Genomic DNA, 23,738 nt, shown 5'->3' with positions numbered 1-23,738 from the left:
CAGCGTGTTTTCCAGGGGGGCACAGAAAAGCATGAAATAAAAAACAGGACAAGGGGTTAAAATATATTAAGAGAAGTGAAATTGTCTTTTCAATTAGGTTTAATTAAAATTATATCTCTTATTAGGTCAATATACTTTCATAAGTTAGTAACTTTACATATTTTTGACTTAATTTAAGTTAAAATGACCGTTGTCTATAAAATCAGAATAAGAAATCAAGAACATACGATAAATTCAGCTGTCAAAATTAGAGCATTCTTTTATTTGTTTTAAAAAACAACATTTAGCAGATGAAAACTGGAATCCTATCTCAGTACCACTGAAGCTATCACCTTATTGTTTTTAAATAATTAGTAAAATATAAATTGTAGAGAAAAAAATTAAATAGATCCAAAGAACCTGTCAGTAACCATGTCTATTCCAGTGCATCATAAGAATTTCTCTGAGTATTATGTCTTCAGTGCAGGGGCCATAACAGGGGCCAGGACGGGATCTACAGGGGCACTGGCCCCCACTGGAACCTGTCTAGAACCGCCAATGGTATCCAGGAAGTTTTTTCAATTCAAAATGTCAGAAATAGTGTTGAGTTTGAGGTTTAGTTGAAAACAAAGTTCAGTGGATTGTTTTTTTTTTACTTTTTTGACCTGACCTGGATTACTGAGAACCTTCACCAGCAATACAGAGACAGGTTTTAAGACAGATTATTAGTATTTATTGTTTATTTTGTCTATTTGCTTATGAATTTAAATCTCTGTAGTAAGTGTTTGGCTTTGTTTGCATCAGAGATCTGTAATTATATATGAGCAAACCCCTCACCCAGCTCTGCCTGCCTGCTGCATAAAGCTGCTTTAACGTCTGCATTATGCTGCCATCTGCTGGTAGAAAGTGGACACTACATGAAGCGCCAGCAGATCGCAGCCATTCAACATTTTTCTGTGCTTGTAAGTCTTTAGTAGATATACTTTTCTGATTGGGTGAGTTTAACTGTTTCTGTTTCTCCCTCCTCAGCCCTCTGAGAAGTGTGGAGTGCTCAATGTCACTAAAATCACAGAGAATGGAAAGAAACTCAGGTAGGTCTGTGCAGAACTCTGTGGAAACATGTGGAAGGTGGTTCTGTAGTCCGATTAGGCCTACAGGGACTTTAGCCCTGCAGGAAACCATGGAGTAAATGTTCCCTTATTGATGCAAAGAAAAGATGACTTGTAAATGGAAATTAATAAAAAAATCTAACCAAGAATTTTACTGCTCTATACTTGTGGCAATGTAATGGCAATAAGAAAGCTGGAATAAAAAAAGTTTATTTGCAAAAATGGATAAATGCCATTTTTTAAAAAGTGAACCGAGGAATGTAATTTACTCTTAACATGGTGCTGCTAAGAAAAACGGTGTTATTTTTTGTTGAAAATTTATAAAAACATAATTATCTGTTTTTGCAGATGAACTCTTCATATAAAGATTTTAGATTATTTAAATATATATACAGAACATTTGAAACAATGAAATATATGAAAACAGCAAAGTAACTTGAAATCTTTCTTGATTAAGAAATTTCCTTTCTTGATTGAACATTTTTATTTTTTTTTTTTTGCAATAATAATGGAACAAAATTAACCCCATATAAAACCAGAGCTCTAATTTTGAGCTACTAGTAGCTTAACATGACGTATATGGAAGTAAAACATATGAAAAATCTGCCTTTTTTTTGTACACCGAATTTTAAACACTGAATGTTTTTTACACAGTAAATTCATTACACTGAAATTTTATCTTGCAAAAATTAAGCCGCAAAAAAATTCATAAAAAAAAAAAAAATCTGTTGCATTTTCTGACAAAAAGAGCGAATTTCATTGGCTAGGAGCTGCTCGACTGCATCGAGTGACCAACAGGTCAACACATTTGCAATATAATTTTTTGCAGCTGAATTTTTACCAGACATAAATTCAGTTTAAGGAATTCAATGTGTAAAAAAAAAAAATCAGTGTTTAAAATTCTGTGTACAAAAAAAGTCAGATTCCAATGGGACTGTTTTTCTTCCATAGACGTGCAGCACAGAGCCACAGTTATAATAACTCACTCAGCCCAGGCCTTTATGCAAATAATATAATCCAGGGAGACTATAAATACAGATTTTAATCTCTAAATGTTAAAAACTCTGATTCTGGTTCTGCAGTGGCTGCTAATATGTGCTTCAGTTTATTGATAACAATGTTAGAACCTACTGATGTGAATTTTGTAACACAATGCTGTAGAGTCCAGAGATGAGGAGCACTATAGCAGAGCAATAAATCACTTTGTGTTTTTTTGCAACCAACAGGAAGAACTGGACGTCCTCCTGGACCGTGCTGCAGGGTTCCTCCCTCCTCTTTGCGAAGGGGCAGGGGGGCAGCGCCTCCTGGGTATGTAACCATCATCCCGACACTAAGTTCTCTCAGCGTTCATCTCAGTGACTCCTCTCTCCTGGTTCTCTCTGAGTAATCTTCTAGCCATCTGTTCTGTTCATTGCTGCTCTGCTTCCCTCTCCTCTCTGAAGTCGTACTGCCGCAGCGGCTCCATCCCAGAGCTGCTCCTCACTCTCCTTAGCAGCTGGAAGCGCTCGGTCAAGCCCCGCCCCGCTGTCTGCTATGTGAACTGTGGGCCTGTGCAGGCTGCTGCTGTATGTCCCCCATCTCAGCATGAATCAGCCCCTCCTTGTGTCCTCCTTAGTGGCTCCTCCCCTTCAAACTTAAACCTGATTAATGTTCTTGACTGGAGCTAAATTTGTGATTATCTCATTAATTTCTGCACAGTGAACAATAGAAGGCATGTCTAACCTTGGTGTGAAGTATTCTCTCTTAATGGTGTTTGACATTTTCCACTTCTAACTTAACCTTTATCTTCTATGACTGATGCTAAAAATATAAATAGAAACATCTACATCTTTTAAACTAATGCTGATTTGGGATTTATAAAAGTATTAGTAAATTAAGTGAAGTTTATTTCTATAGAGCGCCAACCTGCTGGTTAATCCGTACTCAACCTGATTTAAAACAATCTATAAATTACCGCATGTTGTTGGACGACAGTGTCTAACTTCACTTGCTCCTCTTCTCCTGTTAATACGGTAAAGTCCTCCGGCGCATCCGGCTCCAGGTTGCACGTGATCCAAATGAGCCATTGGCTACATTTACATGGACACAACTAATCGGATTGAAGGCCTGATCAGATCAAAAATGTTTCATGTAAACATGTCAGACTGAAGATTCTAATCCGATTCGGTCCGATCGGATCTAAATTTAATTCCGAAAGAGAGAGGTGGTTTTTGCCGATCGCCATTCCGATTGGCGTCCATGTAAACACCCATTCGGATCTTAAGAGTAAAATAATCTTCACTGCGCATGTGTGCGACGTCAGCGTGACGTTTTTCCGCCTTGTCAACAACAGCAAACCACCGGTCGCTCTCGCTCTCGCTGTGAACAACATGGCGGGAGGAGTCTAGGAACGCCGACTTATACACTCAAGTTCATTTAAAGCTGCAGGAAGCAGAAATTTATCCTCTTCCTCTTTTCTCTCTCCACAGCCCACTCGCTCTCCCACGCCGGTTCAATCGCTCATTCTCTACATTTTCTCTCGTACATTTCGCTGCCAATCGCTTTTTTCCTCCTCTCTCCTTTTTTCTTTCCGCTCGCTCCGAGCGCATCGTTTGTCAGGCCTCCCAAAAACCAGACGCAGACAGAACTGCCAAGTTTGGCAGGAAGTTCTGCGCATGCTTAAAAGATTTAATCTGATCCAACGCTTGGTACATGTATACACACGTCATGATCGGATCATTTCATTTAGTGTCCATGTAAACGGAGATTTTGATTTTCCGATCAACCAAGGTTTGGATCGGATCGGGGAAATTTTGCGCATGTAAACGTAGCTAATGAGCTGTCAGTCTGGGTTGCTGCTGCTGCTACTTTTAGACACAGCAGGCAAACCTGTGGCAAGCCGGGCGATGGGAAAGAAGGAGAAGACCATGAGAAAAAGAGAGCAGAGAAAGTGTGGACTGCTGGAAGAACTGCGGTGAACTGGTGAAAGAAAAGTGAAATGGCGTGCTCAAAGATGACCCTGCACATTTAGAGGATGTTTGGCTCAACCTGCTGCTGTGAAGCAGGATTCTCCACCATGAACAGAATCAACAATAAATCTGGATCCAGGCTCAGAATGAGCTCCTTGATATGTGCTTGGGAATGGCTTAGTCTCTGGTTAAACCCAGGTTTAAAGCCTTGCAGGGCAGCCTAAAGCCCACTGCCAACATTAAGACAGAAAAAAAGAAAGAAAAACGGTCAGTTCAGGTGGATATCCCAATAAATGGCCATTATTAGCGGTTATCAGTCCCATAGATTAGCTTCAAATTGTGCTAGCAGGCTCAGTAGGTTATTATCACAAAGTGAATCTGCCTTAATGGCAAGACAAATTTATTTATATAGCACAATTCAGTACAAAGACAATCCAAAGTGCTTTACATGATTAAAATATAGGAAGATAAAACAGAATCAGAGAAAGTAGAAGAAAAAAAAATGCAGAAATAAGAAAGAAAATTAAAAGCAGTTGGACTAAAGAAAATAAAAAAAAATGAACTAATGATGTTTCAGTTGAACTTTTTAACATTTTGCCGAGCATCCTTCAATAAGATCATAATAGAACTTAATGTGTCTAAAAGACCTAGTAAATAATTTATTTTATGACAAATCGACGACAAAAATGGGACCAAATCAGGAACTAAAACAACGGGATTGGCTGTAAGGAGAGCTGAGACGGAGGAAAATCCGAGTTTACTAAACATAACCTGCTACTGGCCAGGTTAGCTCTGGGGAGAATGTTACCATGGCAACAGAAACGGAAAACTCAGTTTCTCTTATTTCAGGTTTAGAAAAGTTGGAGTTTTCAGAAAACCTGCTTCATGAAACGGACCCCTGGTGTTGAAAACTCCTCTCTTAGTGGCAATAAAGATTAATGTGAGATACGGAGGAAATATTTCTTCCTCCGTCTGGTGATCCTGTTTGATCTGTCTGGAACATGAAAGGAATAGTACACCCAAAACATGATTAGCCTTCATTTTCTACTCACCCCCATGCTGAACAACACTCTGGAGTACTTTTTTGATATCTCAAATGCATCTGGAGATCTGGGAGGCTTCTTGCTGTCTGCTGACATTCAAATAATGGAGGTCTATGGCGCCCGAGGCAGAAAGGTCCATAAAAGTCCACAAAAAACGTGTCAATATTCCTCCATACTGCTCGTCCAATGTATTCCAAGTGTCCTGAGTGGGTAGCGTCCAGAATTTACTCGAAACGAAGTCATTTAAAATGTTTTTAGAGCATAAACAGTAGTGTATAGGATTTCCTAAAAGCGCGTTCACGAGTCTACGGAAACAGCGGCAGACCAAACCCGACGAAAGTGCGCATTCAGCTCGGCAAAGAACTCATGCTCTTCCTCAACACTGAAGTCCTCAGACATTTTTCTTTCGTTGTTTCTTTCTTTGCACAGGTAAACAGCACATTTCTTCTTGTACGCTTGCATTATCGGCAGAGCAGACACTGAAAGCGCACTTTCATCTGGTTTGGTCTGCCGGCTTCCGTAGCGTCATGAACGTGCAGGCGCGCGCTTTCAGGAAATCCTATACACTACTGTTTATGCTCTAAAAACATTCTAAATGACTTCGTTTCGAGTAAATTCTGGACGCTACCCACTCAGGACACTTGGAATACATTGGACGAGCAGTATGGAGGAATATTGACACGTTTTTTGTGGACTTTTATGGACCTTTCTGCCTCGGGCGCCATAGACCTCCATTATTTGAATGTCAGCAGACAGCAAGAAGCCTCCCAGATCTCCAGATGCATTTGAGATATCAAAAAAGTACTCCAAAGTGTTGTTCAGCATGGGGGTGAGTAGAAAATGAAGGGTAATCATGTTTTGGGTGTACTATTCCTTTAATATCCTGAGCAGCTGCATCCCACGTTGGACTGAAACGCTTCCCTAATCCTGTTTCTTTGTCTCTAACTGGACTAAATCATTAAAAAAGCCAGCATGTTCTGTAATATGACATCTAGTTTTCATTCTCAATGTACCTAAACTGTCCATTCCAGAAATTTGGCAGTAATCAGTCCAAGCCCGAGTTCACGGTTGATCTGCGCGGCGCCTCGGTGGAGTGGGCTTCCAAGGAGAAGTCCAGCAAGAAACACGTCATCGAGGTATCGATTGCAAGCGCCGCTGCTTTTTTCTCGTTTGTGTTTGTAAGCCGTTTGACCTAAGATGGTTTTTCCACCTTTCAGCTGAAGACCCGTCAGGGGACAGAGCTGCTGATCCAGTCTGAGATCGACAGCGTCATCAATGACTGGTACCGGGCCCTAACCGAGACCATCAACACTCATGTGAGTACCTTTCTATATCCGAGTCCACCTTTCAGTCCGAGCTGACACCCGTTTTGGTAAAACCCAATGTCTCTGGTGGTCCAGGCTTGGGAGTCCGATGAAGCCATTGAAGAAGACATGCCAGAGTCTCCGGGGGCAGAGAAACAGGACAAAGAGAAGGACCATCGGGACTCCAAGAAACACAGAAGTGAGTCCATCTGAGCTGTTAGCTTACGTCCCACCGGTCAAATGAGTTTAATTGGCCCGTTTTTCCATAATCAGCCATATTGTCCAGATAAAAAGCTGATCATTACCTCCCTTGTTCCTCTTACCGCCCCCCTGTGTGCCATTAGTGATGAAGAACTCTGTGAGCATGGACTCATCGGACCAGAAGAAGACCAGGATGAAGCTCAAGAAGTTCCTCATAAGGCGTCCAACTTATCAGGCTGTCAGAGACAAAGGATACATCAAAGGTGAGCCGGAACGGATCCTCAGAACCTCGTAACGCCGTGCAGTCCTCCGCCATGCCGCTATAAGCTAGTGTCCTTCTGTCCACAGACCAGGTGTTTGGCTGCAGTCTGAGCAGTCTGTGTCAGCGGGAGAACACGTCCGTGCCCAACTTTGTCAAGATGTGCATCGACCACGTGGAGAACACAGGTACAGACACCTCAGTTGAATTCATCTGAAGTTCCTCCTGATGTGTTTAGACTACATCTAGAGAGGAACATCTATCTCTACGATCAGTTGGAACGTATTCTAAGCAGGATGTAAGCTAACTGTGTAGGAAACCAGATTATCTCTTTAGTTTCTATAAGGAGATCTTGTTGACTTTAGCTGAACGCTACAGCCATTAGAAAACAACCCATCCTGTTGTGTTTAAGACTTTAATTGCCAAACTATTTTATTCTCTTACAGGCTTTATATCTTAGACTTAGACAGACTTTATTGTCATTTTGTTCACAGAGGGTGTATACAAAAAGAAATTTTGTTCAGTACAGCGGTGCAGCAGTGATAAAAAGTAAACATGGTGATCAAATCTAAACATAGACTATATGAGTTACAGTTTTCAACTTTCAGTGCTTTTTGGAGAACAAGGAAATAAAGGCACAGAGTCAGAATTCTTTTTACTCGCGAGGAGAGTAGGAAAAGACCGTGCAGGTACATCTCCACCCCACTCTGCCGGTCTTCAGCTTTCTCCTCGCTATTTATTAAAGTCAGAGGGGGAGTCCCTAGTTACACAAGCTGAGGTTGCGCTTAAGGTATAGGAAACAAGAAATACAATTCAATTTGCAGCCTCAATGAACAGGTAAATTTGTCTTTAAATGTCTTGCGGTCAAATGGTCCAAGAACCTCCTGGCTTCGTTAAGCTTGAGCAATACTATTTGTGCAACACCTCTCTGGAACAGTAATATGTCACACATTATACATCATAAGAACAAACATTAAGTATCTTATGCATAATTATTCCAACAAAGCTGTTTAGGAATCTGCTGGTCCTGAATTGAATGATTCGAAATCTAGAAGTTAAACCTTGAATTAGCTGCTTTAAAACCTAAAGATTAAGCTGGCCTGCATACATCCACATTTCCTTATCTCTGTTTCTTATTCTCCGCTTTGGAAAACATCCATTTAGTTGATGCTTATTTTTATATAAAACTGGACTCTGCAGCTCTAGTATGACACCTAGTGGTTTTTTGAGGGAACTGAATCTGTAGATTGGAACTCCTTAGAAGAAAATGCACTGATAAACACAGTGAGTCAGCGCTGCAGTGCAAATTCATGTTTGCTGTTTCTGAAAAGTTAAGAGCAAAAAGATGCTCCCAGTCTATTTTCCTTTAAGGTTTCCCAGACATTCCTGCCTGTAACCTCAAAATAACAATGCCACAGTCTGGAGACACATTGTATATTAATATTTTAATAATATTAGATTATTTGATTGATCATTTTAAATTTATTTTTAATTATTTATTTGGATAATTAGTTATTTAATTGCACATTTTACACTTTAATGGCATACTTTATATTTCAGTCATCAAAGAATAACCAATGGATCATTATCTATACCTAAAAACTAATACGTCCGCAGCGATTTAATGAATTTAGCATTAATTAGTAAAAAAAAATAAATAATATTTTTCGTTGGGATCACTGAGTTTGGGAGCGGCCATTTTTCCCCAAATATAGTAACCCCTCCCTCCTGCCATCTTCCGGCAGTGACGTCACGGTGCGGTAAGCCTAGCGCCATTCTCCCCGCTTTACAAGCTAAATTAATGGGAACTACTAGACACATCTGCAATCAACAACAATTATTGAAGATTTCCAGAGGACTTCACCATTGAAATTCACCAGAGCTATAGTGAAACTGACAATGCCCACGTGCATGGCAGCTGGATGCTGGAATACATCGGGTAAAAGTGAAAAAAAGAGTTATTCCACCTTTCTGATTCCTGATCCTCCACGGACGGGTTGGTCGTTGGATCGCCAACTTGAAGAGGGAGGATTTGCCATCGAACTTCTGGCCAGAGAAAAAACCCGTAATATGTAGCCAACATTTGGAAGAAGAATGTTTTCAAGATGACTTGGATAATAGCGCGTTGTGACAAACACCAGATACAGCACTGGGACTTGATCAACAGCCGATACCGCACCATGACGTCACAAACCAGTAGGTGGCAGTAGTGTTCTTTGACAAACATGGATGCCTCCAGTAAAGCACATTCACATGGAAATTACTCTTTATTAAAAACACTGATCATTTATTGAACAGGATGGAATAATTTAATATTTAAAGAACTTTCATAAGTTTGAATTCTGAATATAAGTTAACTTTTCCTTTAAAGAAGGAATAAATGTTAGCTATTGCTTAGTAATACTAACCTTTTGGTTTGCAAACATTTAAATGTCCAGAAGGAAAAGGGGGGAAACCTCTGCATGGCTTCTCCCCTTTGCTTCCCTAAGCTTCACAGTTGCATCTCTATGGAAGCAAATCGTTACCATATTTAAAATGAAAAAAGCATTTCCAGAAATGCTTTTTCATTTTTAGAATGTGGCTGCATTGTTTGGCTCATAAATTAAATTAGTGATCAATAATCCTCTTTGCATTTTCATTTTCTTCTTCAACACCGCTCATCCTTTTACTTAATTAAAATAAAGAAGAAAAAGACGTATGAGATTTATTTTTCAAAATGTACGCCAGCAAATATATACCAAAATTCAATTTGAAATGTAAAATTTGAAAATGAAAAAGCATTTCCAGAAATGCCTGTTTCATCTTAGAAATATGGCTGCATTGTTTGACTCATAAATAAAATTAGTAATCAATCATCCTAGTGAGCAAGGACTTGAAGAGGAGCTGCTGCTGACGTTTCTGGAAATGCTTTTTCATTTTAAATATGGTAACAATTTGCTTCCATACATCTCCAGTAAGACACAGAGCAGACTGGACTTCCTGAGGAAGCTCAGGTCCTTTAATGTTTGCAGGAAGATTTTGCATATCTTCTACTTTAAAATAAAAAAATGATCTCTGTGTATTTCTTTAATGAAAACCTTCCAGCTTTCCACCTTTGCTTGAAAGGATTAAAAATACTCACCATCAGAACGCTCTGGGCTGAAAGTAGCAACATGTTGATGTCCCTCTAACTGAGCAGTGATAAATTCGCTGCTATTTAAGAAACGGAATAATCAGCAGATCGGTTTCTGAGTAGGTTCAGCTCCACTCTGACTTGTTGCCCCACCTCCACCTCTGCAGGTCTCAGTGTGGACGGCCTCTACAGAGTGAGTGGGAACCTGGCGGTGATCCAGAAGCTCCGCTTCGCCGTGAATCACGGTAAGGCTGGCCGACCCTCCGCTAGCTGGATCACGCCTTGCCTGCGATCAGAGGTTGAATATTGATCGTCTCCTCCCTGTGTCAGATGAGAAGGTGGACCTGAACGACAGCAAGTGGGAGGACATCCACGTCACCACCGGAGCTCTGAAGATGTTCTTCAGGGAGCTTCCTGAGCCGCTCTTCACGTACGGATCCTTCGGTGACTTTGTCAACGCCATCAGTGAGTGTTTGATGTTAAATAGCAGCAACGCACACAGAGTCCTCACTACAATCACACAGACAGGAGGGAAACTGATCTACAGAGTCAGAGCTTTATAGAGCATCTAATTCATTTATAGCCTTCTGCAACAGTAAATATTTATTAAAATGATTGTATTTGCCTTTAATCTGAGGAGCTAAATACGATGATCTGTGTATTTCTGCTCTTTAATTAAACTAATTTGATGTTATGCACCTGAAATAAGATGATACATCCATTTTTTTTGTTTAAAATTTTTATTTTCTATCTTATTCCAACAGTAAAATGTTTTACTTACCTGCATAAATCAAGAGAAACTATCTTTAGCAATTAACATCATGTATCTTTTAGATTCTACATTTATTTCTAAATCTTGAACTTATATCTAACTTACATCAAGTCCCCGGATGTTGTTCTCGCCCCTCCCTATTTACCCAGCATGCATCAGAGCAGACTTGCCCGTTGTTTAGATTGACAGCTGTCCCAGCATGCAAAATAAATTTCCGAAATTCAAAGGATCGCAGAAACCAGTGGAGCTCCGAGGCTAACGGCAGCCAGGGCTAATGTTAAAAGTCCATCAGTTAGTTTAGTACCACATTACCCATGATGCATCTGTTCATTTCGTAGTTCTCATTCCACGTAGCTGAACAAGTTGTGTTTTCCACGCTTCTGGGTGGTTCGGTGGCACAAAATAGCATCCACCATTAATCCTTTCATCCAGTGTGTATGAAACCTGTGTGCGTTCTTTACCATATAACCACACATCCATATACATATTTCTAAAAAACCAAATATAAACCTCATTATCTGTACCATCATCTCCAATGTACCTGCTTCTATTCCATTAATAAACCTTCTGAGCTGCACCAGTGGAGCTAACGCTACTACAGCTAACGTTAGCTCGTCTGCAGCAGCCCTCTCTCTCTGCGTAGCCGTGTGTGAAGGACCGCTGGCTCTGATGGGGAATGTAAATGTAAAAAAGTAAGAATTTATTATTATCTAGAGACTATTGACAGGAGGTGAAATGCAGCTCCAGACGAGCCAAACGTGTGATGACGTCACGAGTGCAATTCTGTTCCAACTGACCCATATTTATGCTAGATGCTACCGTTCTCCCAGAGTCCAGACTTTCCTGTGTTCTTCTCAAGAACACGGTTGGTGAGGACACGAGTCTGTACTCGCGTTCTTGTGAATTGAGAAGCGGCCTATATTAGAGGCTGCTGTCCTGCTGTTGCCATGGTTAATCAACATATCTGTATTCCATTAATTAGGGCTTCTTATTTTTTCGTACTAAACTCAAATATTTATTGTTGCTAAGTTTAGTTACCTGATTGAAATCGGCTGTTCTGAGCCAACATTTGAGAGTAAAGAAAAGAGGGTGGAACCACTCAGAGGCCGTTTCTCAATTCACGAGAACGCGAGTACGTACTTGCGTTCTCGTCAAGTCCGTTCTTGGCGAGAACGCAGGAAGATCGGACTTGAAGACGTCATCACATGCAACGTTCTTTAGCATTTCTTTAACAGTCAAAACTATTTATTCCCTACACAAAACATTTTGAAAACAATATTTTTAATTTCTAAAGCTTAAAAAACATAAAAAAAAATTACCGAACCGTGGGTATAAAACCAGCAATGGCGGGAATTTCTTTGTTGGGAGTTGTCAGAACGAGCGGTAGTTCACACATAACTAGACCGAGAGAAGTGCACTACAGTCGGGGTAACATTAGCCCTGGCTGCGGTTACCCTCGGAGGTCTTCTGGTCACTCTGGTACGCTCAACGTCGGACTTTTTTTTTTTTTTATTTCGCACTAACTCTGTAAACAGGCCACACAGGGAGGCTTCAATGTATAATGTTATCGCCTCAAACGATTTCAAAACGTACTTTTGAAGAACAACAGCAGCAGAAAAGGGAATGTTTAACTTACCACTGTGAGCGCTGTCTGGAATCAAGCTGCGGCCGCGGGGCATTCTGGGGAAGCGGTCAGTCTGAAGAACGCACAAGTCTGCTCTGATGCATGCTCGATAAAGAGGGCTGGGTGAGAACAACATCCGGGGATTTGATGCGTTCTCGATCTGGCGTTCTCGAGAATTGGAACGGTACTCGGGCTGAGGCTGATGACGTGTCACGAGCACACGAGAACGCTCAAGAACGCATATTGAGAAACGGCCAGAGTATGTGCTACGTACTTGGGGTAGGACAGCCATTTTTTATGGCACGGGGCCCAGGTTAAAGGGCTGGTTATTCTCACGCAGCAGTGTGTCGCAGTGAGCGTTAGAGACTGACATGGGAGTGGATTTTCACTCCTGTCCCGTCCCACTCCCACAGAAAAAAATTGTGTCCCGTCCCGATCCCGGGCCAGAGTAGAAATCTAAATCCTGACCCGTCCCACTCCTGGTGAAATTACTCCCACTCCCATTCTTGGTCCCTCCATTGTTGTTTTTGAGCACGGGTGAAAAACTCAGAGCCGAAGCACTGTTGGTTTTTGGGTCATGTAGTTCTTTTGACTCGCATTATAGTGTAGGCTTCAAGGAAAAAAACTACAAAATGGCGGCGCCAGTACTGGATTTTTTTTCTTTCCATTTTATTTTATTTTTGGGCATCGATCCTAGTTTTTTTTAGTTACTATTGGTTTGCTCCTGCTCCCATCTGCTCCCGTTAATGTTTAATCCTGTACCGTCCCAATCACGTGATCGTTACTAATACTGACTCCAATCCCACAGGAATCCCACGGGAATCCCGTGACCCGTGGGATTCCCGAAAAAATGTCAGTCTCTAGTGAGCGTGTTGCAGGCATGATGCAGATGTGTTTGATTTATGCCCAATATTGAAGCGTGGTCTGCGCTGTCGTTCCACGACACAGCGCCAGAGGGCCAATCAGGAACTAGCTGTGGGTCTAGACACGGCCAAAGCGGTGAGGAAGTGGGGGCAAGTTTGTCCGACAACGGAGGAACATGAGGACCAAAAAGAGCGGGGAACCAGGTGGAAAAAGGTGCCAGCGTTCTCACGCACCTCGCTCTTCTATCTGGTCCATCTTCATGAGTCGTTTTCCACAATGGCGGCCATACGAACAAAATAGGCCGGTAAGGAACCAAACAGGAAATACGCATAGAGTGGAGCAGATGTAGATTTGACCAATCAGAGGCTTCCTGTCGGCGGACACCTACAATTTTGGAGAGGTGCAGCAGAGTGTCTGCAACTGGGGCGGGGGCACATTTGCATTCATTGCGACACACACACAGACAACCTGGTTTCTGAGTATAAATCAGCCTTAAGTAAACATAATTAAAGTGAAAAAAGGCCTTTTTTAACTTTCTGGACTTGAATTTTCCATGTCTGCCCACCAGAGGGCGCTGTTGACTCATTTCCTCTCTTGTGATTTTCCTCAGAATGCTCCGACTACAAGCAGCGACTGAATTCAGTCAAAGACTTGATCAAGAAGCTGCCGAAACCCAATCATGACACAATGCAGGCTCTGTTCAAACACCTGCGCAGGTAAGACGCCGCCAACGCCATCACCTCTGATGTCTAAAATAAACACGGAGCGGTGGGTTGTTTCCATCTGCAGGTTCTGATCCATTCTTAGCCACCAGCTACATCCTACGTTCACAATGACATTTGCTTAGCGCTGATTTGCATTTACATGGCGCCGCCTTTGCTGTAATTCAGCTCCTATGAAGCGGTGAAATTTATAGCGTGACATTCAGGCGGATTTAATCAGCTTTTTTCTTCCATGATTATGTTATTAGGGGGGCCACATGCCGAAGGCATGGCCCACCTATTACTATTGCACATATTTATTCCGCGTATTATTATTATAGCTTATAGTTCTCCTCGTCCCCTAAAAACTTCGGCGTGTAACTAGTCACGCACCATTCGTCGGATCGGGCCCAAAGTTGGCACACGCGTCGGGACCAATGGGGTGATGTGTGCTTGTATAAAACTTTCTCATTAGTCCGAAGGTTCGCCAATTATTAGCGAAAACGTCGCAAAAAAATCCCATAGGAAATGAATGGGGAGAGGTAAAAAAAAGCATAAAAAACAGCGCTTCACTGTGTCGGCATAAATTCACGTAGAAAAACAGTTTAAAGCTCAGTTTGTAGATAAATCCGTCATCTATCTAAAACTGAAGACGGTATGTTGATAACTGCTACGGTTTTTGTATAATCAGACCTCAAGCGCCACAAAGTTTTAGCAAAATCCACCCTTCTAGAGTGGAGAGACTGAAAAGCTAGAGTGTGAGGCAGCCGTTTTTTTAAGACCAAAAAACATTTTAAACTCGCCCTCACGGCCACATATTTATAGCTAGAGTCACCATTTTTGGTCAGTTTGTAGACTGAAATCTCTGGACCCACACAATGTCTTCGGAATTACGGTAGGATTAATACTTTTCCTTAAAAACCCTCCAGACCGACCTCAAGTCGATGAAAATCAGAGCCGTTTTTCATTGGTTTTGGAACAGCAGAGGGGAGAAAAACGAATGACATTATGTGTTTTAAACTCGTCATAAATATTGTTCTGAAAGACACACATACACCAAAGTTGGCATAGTTGGAGTCGAAGGATGGCTGACGCTCACGGTGAAAGAATTTTTTGAATAACTCATACGGTTTTTGCTCAGCAGTCGTTTGTTCGGAGGACATTTTAAGCACCAGAAAGCTGGGTGACAGTGTCCTGCTGCAGCTAGCTCAATTAGAAGCTCAGGTGTGAGGAAACGTTTTTTTTTTTCTTTCTCTTCCCATTCAGGTTGTAGATGACCTACAGCCATGAAAGTTACTCTAATTGAAGTAAAGATATAGCTGTAGCTTAGATAAAAATAATTTTTCAGATATCATTTATGGTTTTTACTCAGCAGTCATTTGTTCGGAGGGGGGCTTTAGCAGCTTAAAGGTGAGTGAAAGTGTGTTGCTGCAGCTAGCTCAGTTAGAAGCTAAGGACTGAGGACCCGTTTTTCTTATTCTTTCTCTTCCCATTCAGGTTGTAGATGACCTACAGCCATGAAAGTTACTCCAATTGAAGACAAGATATAGCTTTAGCTTAGATAAAAATAATTTTTCAGATACCTTTTACGGTTTTTACTCAGCAGTCGTTTGTTCGGAGGGGTGCTATAGCAGCTTAAAGATGACAGAGTGTGGTGCTGCAGTTTAAACAAAGGGAGGAGCAGGTGGGATCAGCCATTTTGTTTGTGCTTCGTTTTGGGTTGTGAAAGACCTACAGACATGAAGGTTACCCCAGTCTGAGACAAAGGATAGATGTTTCTTTCACTGAAAGAATTTTTCTAATACCTTTTACGGTTTTTGCTCAGCAGTCGTTTGTTCGGAGGGGTGCTATAGCAGCTTAAAGGTGACAGAGTGTGGTGCTGCAGTTTAAACAAAGGGAGGAGCAGGTGGGATCAGCCATTTTGTTTGTGCTTCGTTTTGGGTTGTGAAAGACCTACAGACATGAAGGTTACTCTAATTGAAGTAAAGATATAGCTGTAGCTTAGATAAAAATAATTTTTCAGATATCATTTATGGTTTTTACTCAGCAGTCCTTTGTTCGGAGGGGGGCTTTAGCAGCTTAAAGGTGAGTGAGAGTGTGTTGCTGCAGCTAGCTCAGTTAGAAGCTAAGGACTGAGGAACCGTTTTTTCTTATTCTTTCTCTTCCCATTCAGGTTGTAGATGACCTACAGCCATGAAAGTTACTCCAATTGAAGACAAGATATAGCTTTAGCTTAGATAAAAATAATTTTTCAGATACCTTTTACGGTTTTTACTCAGCTGTCGTTTGTTCGGAGGGGTGCTATAGCAGCTTAAAGGTGACAGAGTGTGGTGCTGCAGTTTAAACAAAGGGAGGAGCAGGTGGGATCAGCCATTTTGTTTGTGCTTCGTTTTGGGTTGTGAAAGACCTACAGACATGAAGGTTACCCCAGTCTGAGACAAAGGATAGATGTTGCTTTCACTGAAAGAATTTTTCTAATACCTATTACGGTTTTTGCTCAGCAGTCGTTTGTTCAGCAGCTGTTCCTCCCATTCAAAAAAGCCTGAGAGCTAAGGAACGATAGTGCTGCGCTTTTCTCTCTGTCACTGACAGGCTCGTTAAGCGTTGTCAAGGTAACCGTGCTTCAAACAGATTTTACCTCTGCTGTTTTAAACAGCACATATTAATCCAATGGAGGGTGAAAGCACTGATTTAACATTGGAAAATGGACACTATATGACTGCTGTCCATGACACTTCCCTTGCCACTCAACACTGATAGACTTTCAAAATAAGACTCCAGGGACCCTACAAAATAAAAGCCTCTATATTTTTTACATATATTTATTGCCCTATATGGCTCAACATTATGACCCAAACTCAACCCCATTTTAGAGAATAGACTCTAGGAGACTGTTTAAAACACACCCTATGGCAAATTTCAAAATAAAAGCCTCCCATTTCCGCTTCATCTACTGCCCTAATAACATGGAAAAAGAGTGATTTAACGATTGGAAAGTCATCAACTATGATTGCTGGGTCTGAACATTTTCTCTAAACACAACTCTGTTGGACTTTCAAAATAAGACTCCAGGGACCCTACAAAATAAAAGCCTCTAGATTATACTAATGCAATAATTGATGCAAATGGCTCAACATTATGACCCAAACTCTTCCAGGTTGTTTTTATTAGACTCTAGTGACCTTTTCAAAACACACCCCAGAGCAAATTTCACAAGAAAAGTCTCCCATTTACTCTGTAATACAGCAGCTATTCACCTAATAACATGGAAAACCAGTGATTTAACATTTGGAAATGGATTCTATATCACTGCTGGGCATGACCCCTCTTTTGATGCACATCCATGATAGACTTTCAAAATAAGACTACAGGGACTCTACAGAATAAAAGCCTCTTCCTTATACACACTCATACATTCTGGCATATTGCTCATAGCCATTTGTAATTTCATCATTGCAGTGGCTCTTAGAAGGCGGGTGAAGCCCGCCATTGGTGATTTCATCACTGCAATGGCTCTTAGCAGGCGGGCGGAGCCCGCCATTAGTGATTTTTTTCATCGCTGCAAGGGCTCCAAGCGGGCGGGCGGAGCCCGCCAACTGCGCTTTACCCACTGCGGTTCAATATGGACAACCCATATTACCCTTGTGCATCATATGCTGTGCACGTCTATTTCCCAGATTTCAGCACAAGTGGCACACAGCTCTCTTTGCCCATGACCTAGCCCTCTTTCCGTCCCTCAGCAGCCCTCAAAGGCGTAAGCAGTTGGTCTGGGGAGCCCCGACATCACTTGCCAGGGCCGTATTGGCCCAGTTACCCAGACGGGCAGTAGGTGGCCCCCCTCAAAATTTCTTTAGAAATTTTCTAGTTGTTTTTGTGCCGCTCCATGCAAGGATGTAGATTCTATTTAAAAAGGTTATTATGCTTGAGCCCGGAGCGTCGCAGCGTGCGTTTGTCTCCACGCTCCATCTGAAGCCCTGAAGCTGTTGCTGAATGTCGTCGTTCTCCACATAACGGCTTTAAATCTGCCACACCAAAGCACGCTCACCTGAAGCCATTTTTAAATGTAATCTCTAAGATCTGCCTCTGATTCTCTCCCCACGCACGCATACAGAGTGATAGAGCACGGAGAGGCCAACCGCATGACCACCCAGAGCGTCGCCATCGTGTTCGGACCCACGCTGCTGCGGCCGGAGACGGAGACGGGCAACATCGCCGTCCACATGGTCTACCAGAGCCAGATCGTGGAGCTGATCCTACTGGAGTATGAGAGCGTGTTCGGGAGGTAGAAGAGGAGGAGCCTTCCTCTGGGTTCCCCCAAACTCAGACTCTCTTCTTCCTCTCTTCCGTTTGTTTGCTGCGGAGCGAGCAGTCGGGAGGAATAAAAGAATAAATAAATAAAATGAACCGTTTAAAAAAGTGTTGCACTTACAAGGAATTTGGGGATGAGTTCAGGAAATAAAATTAGATGTATAGACGTTGCCCCCCCCTTCTTTTTTTTTTGTTTTCCAGTTGCCATTCCTGCTGCGAGTAGCGGGCCGATGACGGACATGCTTTCAGAATGTTGCCGTGGTGATGTGCGGACGTCTGTGTGAGTTGGTGAATGTTGAGCGTTTACACATACACTGGATCTTTGTGGCCAGTCATTGAAAGCGGAACCAGCTGCTCCTTTTTAACTCCTGGTGGGATCGGATCAGGGACAAACGGAGTTTTTTGTTTTTTTGCCTCTCTGGACTCGGGTCCATTCTGTCTGATGGTTCAGATCAGTTTCCTGTTTTTAACAGTGTTAGCCATGAACTCACTTGAACGTTGTCGGACTTCTCCTCCTGGACTAACTGGACGGCCAGATCGCGGATCTCCTCCGTTATTAAGCTAATAATAAAGAGCGTTCAGAGGCGGATGCTGAACGGATGTGTTAAAAAAAGAGCCTTTCAACACATTTCAGAGGATTTGTACAGAATGTAATTGTAAAAAAAAAAAAAAAGACAACAAAAAACTGTGTTTCTGTGTCTGAGGTGTGTGTGCTTTGATGGTGAAACTGGTGAAAGATTGTGCATTTAAACATTAAAACGCGCTGATGAGCTGGTTCGTTGCAGGTGTATGTGAGGTGTTGGCGCATGGTCAGCTGCACATTTTGAATGTACTTTTCTGGCTAACTGCTGTTTGTGAATCGCTATGTCTAATAAAAGAGACAAACTAATCAAGTCTAGTTATTTAAAATCCACAAAACCCTGTAAAAACAGCAGAGGAGCACAGAGAAGGAGACTTGAGACCAAAACAATTTTCTATCACATAATCTCTACATGGTTTAAGTCTGACACGACTCCGATTCATTAGGAAATGTGCTAGATCTGACTTATTACCTGAATTAGCTCTGACTTGTTAGCATCCGTATTAGCTCTGACTTGTTAGCATCCGTATTAGCTCTGACTTGTTAACACCCGTATTAGCTCTGACTTGTTAGCACCCTTATGAGCTCTGGCTTGTTAGCATCCGTATTAGCTCTGACTTGTTAGCATCCGTATTAGCTCTGACTTGTTAGCATCCGTATTAGCTCTGACTTGTTAACACCCGTATTAGCTCTGACTTGTTAGCATCCGTATTAGCTCTGACTTGTTAACACCCGTATTAGCTCTGACTTGTTAGCACCCTTATGAGCTCTGGCTTGTTAGCACCTGAATTTGCTCTGATTTGTTAGCACCTGACTTAGCACTGACTTGTTAGCATCCGTATTAGCTCTGACTTGTTAGCACCTGAATTTGCTCTGACTCGTTACCGCCTGAATTAGCTTTTCCTTGTTAGCAGCTGAATTAGCTCTGACTTGTTAGCACCTGAATTGGCTTAGACTAGTTAGCACCTGAATTGGCTCTGACTCGTTAGCAGCTGAATTAGCTTTTCCTTGTTAGCAGCTGAATTAGCTCTGACTTGTTAGCAGCTGAATTGGCTCTGACTTGTTAGCAGCTGGATTAGATTTAATGAATAAGGATCTGATTTAGCCATAACTTGTTAGCACATGAATTAGCTCTGACTCGTTACCACCTGAATTGGCTCTGACTCGTTACCACCTGAATTAGCTCTGACTTGTTAGCACCTCAATTAGTTCTGACTTGTTAGCACATGAATTAGCTCTGACTTGTTAGCAGCTGGATTAGATGTAATGAGTAAGGACCTGATTTGGCCATAACTTGTTAGCACATGAATTAGCTCTGACTCGTTACCACCTGAATTAGCTCTGACTTGTTAGCACCTCAATTAGTTCTGACTTGTTAGCAGCTGAATTAGATCTGACATGTTAGCACCTAAAATAGGTCTTAGCAGCTGGATTAGATGTAATGAGTAAGGACATGATTTAGCCATAACGTGTTAGCACATGAATTAGCTCTGACTTGTTAGCACCTCAATTAGTTCTGACTTGTTAGCACATGAATTAGCTCTGACTTGTTAGCACCTCAATTAGTTCTGACTTGTTAGCACCTGATTTTTCTCTTGCTCTAGCCCATATCCAGCTTCTGATTATACTGGTTATTTCTTTTTACCCAGTTAGCGCCAAGAAATGTTTACCAGTTCCAGAGGTTGTGGTGCTGGAAAGATTTTTTAAAAAGTACCAGTTTAGCAACGATTTATGAAAGAAAAATTCCCAGAGTTGTCTGTTTTAGGGATTTTTGACATATTTAAAAATGTATCAGAGAAAATCCATTATCTTTCATTCAGGCTGCAGCAGAGTGAGAAAGAGCACATTTTTGCGCATATTTGCACATTTATGTTCTCTAGAATAAACGCTCTGGGTTCGATTCCCAGCCTTTTTGCATGGAGTTTGCATGTTCTCCCTGTGTATATATGGGTTCTCTCCGGGTATTCCGGCTTCCTCCCACAGTCCATGTTTGGCTCATTGGCGTCTCTAAATTGTCCCTAGGTGTCAATGTGTGTTTGAATGGTTGCATTTCTGTCTCTTTGTTGCCCTGCAATGGATTGGCAACCTGTCCAGGATGCAACCTCGATGGAATACATTGGAGAAGATGGATGGATGAACGCTCTGTTGCTTTAATAATGCTAGCTACAGTTACTAAAGTCATCACTAATACTAGATAAAAAAACTAGCTTTAATATCATATGAACTCTCTTTGGTGCAATTAATAAAGGATTTTTGAGTTAGTTTTACATCCTATGTTGTTGTTTATTAAAATAAATTGGAACTCTATCAGATCCTTTAAATAATCTACCAATCAGAAATCGGCTGCATCTCTGTTTAGATGAATGCAGGAAAGAGAAGGTGGAACCCCGTTTAACCTTCAATCACTTCTATAGCTTCCTCTATTCTGCTTTAATTATATAATTGAAATGATCCACTCAGTACACAGATCCTGCTTATTGAATTACTCGATTAAACGTTCACATCTTAATGAATTACTTCCCCTACCTGTTAATTATGAAATGAACTGCACTTTATTTCTGGAGTTTTCCTGAGCAGCATGCTGACCTCTGAACCCCTGGACTCCCATCAATCTGCCACGGCTGTTAGACGCCCAGGCTCCGCAGGTCAAACACGGCCGCGGGCCTGAAGGCTGTGGATTAATTGATGTCTAATTAGGTAAGTGCCACAGTGCCAGTTTTGATTAAGAAGCAGGAGGCGAAGTGTTGTGCTGAGCGAAGCTGCTCGCTTGGAGCCAAATGCTGCTGTTTGTGTTTTCCTGTCGCTCTGCCACTAAAGGAGGCTTTGAAAATAAAATAACAGAAAGCTTTGGGGCTGATTGTGGAATAACATGACTACGTGTAAAACAATAGAGATAATTTAACTATTTCCTTTAGAAATATGTTTGTGTTTATGTTGTTTTCATTTATTAACATTCTCCTTTGATTATAAATATATACAAATAATGTATGGGTGGGTTAAACTTCTATATGTATTGGTAGTTTATATCTTGTTCTACCACTAGGGGGAGCTAAAGTCTAAACAGAAGTAAGGTTTCTCTTTTACAAACTTGTTTTTTTTTTTTTTTTTTGTCTAACATCCAAATACATTTAAATTACTTTCATTGTATGATTTATAAAAGAGTGAATAGTTGATTAAACAGCTGCCTTTTACTGATTTATGATTTCAACAGAAATCCTGTTGGAGAAAAATCTCACATTGGTTTTTAAATGATTATGATTTTATAAAGAGGTCAACTTTTTTTTCTCTGCGTTCGTTGTCAAAGTTGAACTCCAGGATGGTCAAAGAACAGCCGCTGTTATCTGTGGATCCTCGGCAATTAGATCACACCTTTATAAAGCCAAACTATCTCCAACAAACTGCCAATGCTGTTAAAACGAGGAAAAAACCTGCTGAAGAATTTAAATGGAGTCAAAAATAAAGCATTGCATCAACCTGAGTAAAACGAAACAGTTCATAGACTGAATAAAAGCAAAGGGTTTTATTTTCGCTTCCCATCCAGGAAGCTTTTTCAATTCAATTAATGTCATTAAATAAAAACAAACAGGGTGCTGCTCTGTAATGGTGTTAAGCCTATTTAAGACTTTCCAGGTAGCAAGTTTTACATTTAAATACTAAACCAGTCAAGTTTCTATGATCGAAAAAATTGCCTTAAAATGGATTCCAAAGAAAAAGATAAAAAAAAAAAACAATCCAAGTTGTTGTTTCCAAGCTTTTTCAGTTCAAAATGTCAGAAATGGTGTTGTTATATTATAAACCCAGCTGTAAATGAATGTGTGTCTACAGCAGAGACCAGAAGTGACAGCAGGTGGCGTTAGCAGGCAGTAACCAGACCGTCTGACAGTGGCCTCGTTTGGAACCAGTACCCCCAGTTCATCCAAGATCAATGATTGGCTTTGAATCTATTGCTTGCTCTACTACAGCGAAATCCCCTCCAACATCCAGCCACTGGAGTGACCCCCAACTGCTTATGTTTTTACTCTGACTCCACCCTGTCACTGAATTACAGGGTCTGACCAGGAGATGGTGCTTCTCTTTAGATCTTAAAGGAATAGTACACCCAAAACATGATTAGCCTTCATTTTCTACTCACCCCCATGCTGAACAACACTCTGGAGTACTTTTTTGATATCTCAAATGCATCTGGAGATCTGGGAGGCTTCTTGCTGTCTGCTGACATTCAAATAATGGAGGTCTATGGCGCCCGAGGCAGAAAGGTCCATAAAAGTCCACAAAAAACGTGTCAATATTCCTCCATACTGCTCGTCCAATGTATTCCAAGTGTCCTGAGTGGGTAGCATCCAGAATTTACTCGAAACGAAGTCATTTAGAATGTTTTTAGAGCATAAACAGTAGTGTATAGGATTTCCTGAAAGCGCGCTCACAACGCTACGGAAACCGCGGCAGACCAAACCATATGAAAGTGCGCATTCAGCGTCTGCTCTGCCAATAATGCAAGCGTAGAAGAAGAAATGTGCTGTTTACCTGTGCAAAGAAAGAAACAACGAAAGAAAAATGTCTGAGGACTTCAGTGTTGAGGAAGAGCATGAGTTCTTTGCCGAGCTGAATGCGCTGGTTTGGTCTGCCGCGGTTTCCGTAGACTCGTGAACGCGCTTTTAGGAAATCCTATACACTACTGTTTATGCTCTAAAAACATTCTAAATGACTTCGTTTCGAGTAAATTCTGGATGCTACCCACTCAGGACACTTGGAATACATTGGACGAGCAGTATGGAGGAATATTGACACGTTTTTTGTGGACTTTTATGGACCTTTCTGCCTCGGGCGCCATAGACCTCCATTATTTGAATGTCAGCAGACAGCAAGAAGCCTCCCAGATCTCCAGATGCATTTGAGATATCAAAAAAGTACTCCAGAGTGTTGTTCAGCATGGG

The 23,738-nt window shown here is 41.5% G+C and overlaps 1 protein-coding gene across 5 annotated transcripts in view; it reads left to right on the top strand.

Annotated features, from left to right (window-relative positions):
* The window catches only part of arhgap12b (Rho GTPase activating protein 12b), a 122,119-nt gene extending 103,604 nt beyond the window's left edge, over positions 1-18,515 (top strand). For 3 of the 5 annotated variants that reach the window (XM_038298219.1, XM_038298220.1, XM_038298223.1), the window contains 12 exons: positions 1,009-1,070; positions 2,315-2,396; positions 2,531-2,653; positions 6,111-6,215; positions 6,297-6,395; positions 6,480-6,582; positions 6,728-6,847; positions 6,933-7,031; positions 10,123-10,200; positions 10,286-10,420; positions 13,826-13,931; positions 18,028-18,515. In XM_038298219.1, the coding sequence (XP_038154147.1) occupies positions 1,009-1,070; positions 2,315-2,396; positions 2,531-2,653; positions 6,111-6,215; positions 6,297-6,395; positions 6,480-6,582; positions 6,728-6,847; positions 6,933-7,031; positions 10,123-10,200; positions 10,286-10,420; positions 13,826-13,931; positions 18,028-18,202 (1,287 nt within the window). In that variant the 3' untranslated portion in view covers positions 18,203-18,515. The remainder of the gene's footprint in view (positions 1-1,008; positions 1,071-2,314; positions 2,397-2,530; positions 2,654-6,110; positions 6,216-6,296; positions 6,396-6,479; positions 6,583-6,727; positions 6,848-6,932; positions 7,032-10,122; positions 10,201-10,285; positions 10,421-13,825; positions 13,932-18,027) is intronic. The other 2 variants (XM_038298222.1, XM_038298221.1) reach the window with 1 other exon arrangement.
* The last annotated feature ends 5,223 nt before the right edge of the window (positions 18,516-23,738 follow it).

This window comes from Cyprinodon tularosa, unplaced genomic scaffold, assembly GCF_016077235.1.
Source record: "Cyprinodon tularosa strain WSP-4 unplaced genomic scaffold, ASM1607723v1 ctg402, whole genome shotgun sequence".
NCBI lineage: Eukaryota > Metazoa > Chordata > Actinopteri > Cyprinodontiformes > Cyprinodontidae > Cyprinodon > Cyprinodon tularosa.
The sequence above is the reverse complement of the archived record's forward strand: the minus strand, read 5'-3'. Positions and strand labels throughout refer to the sequence as shown.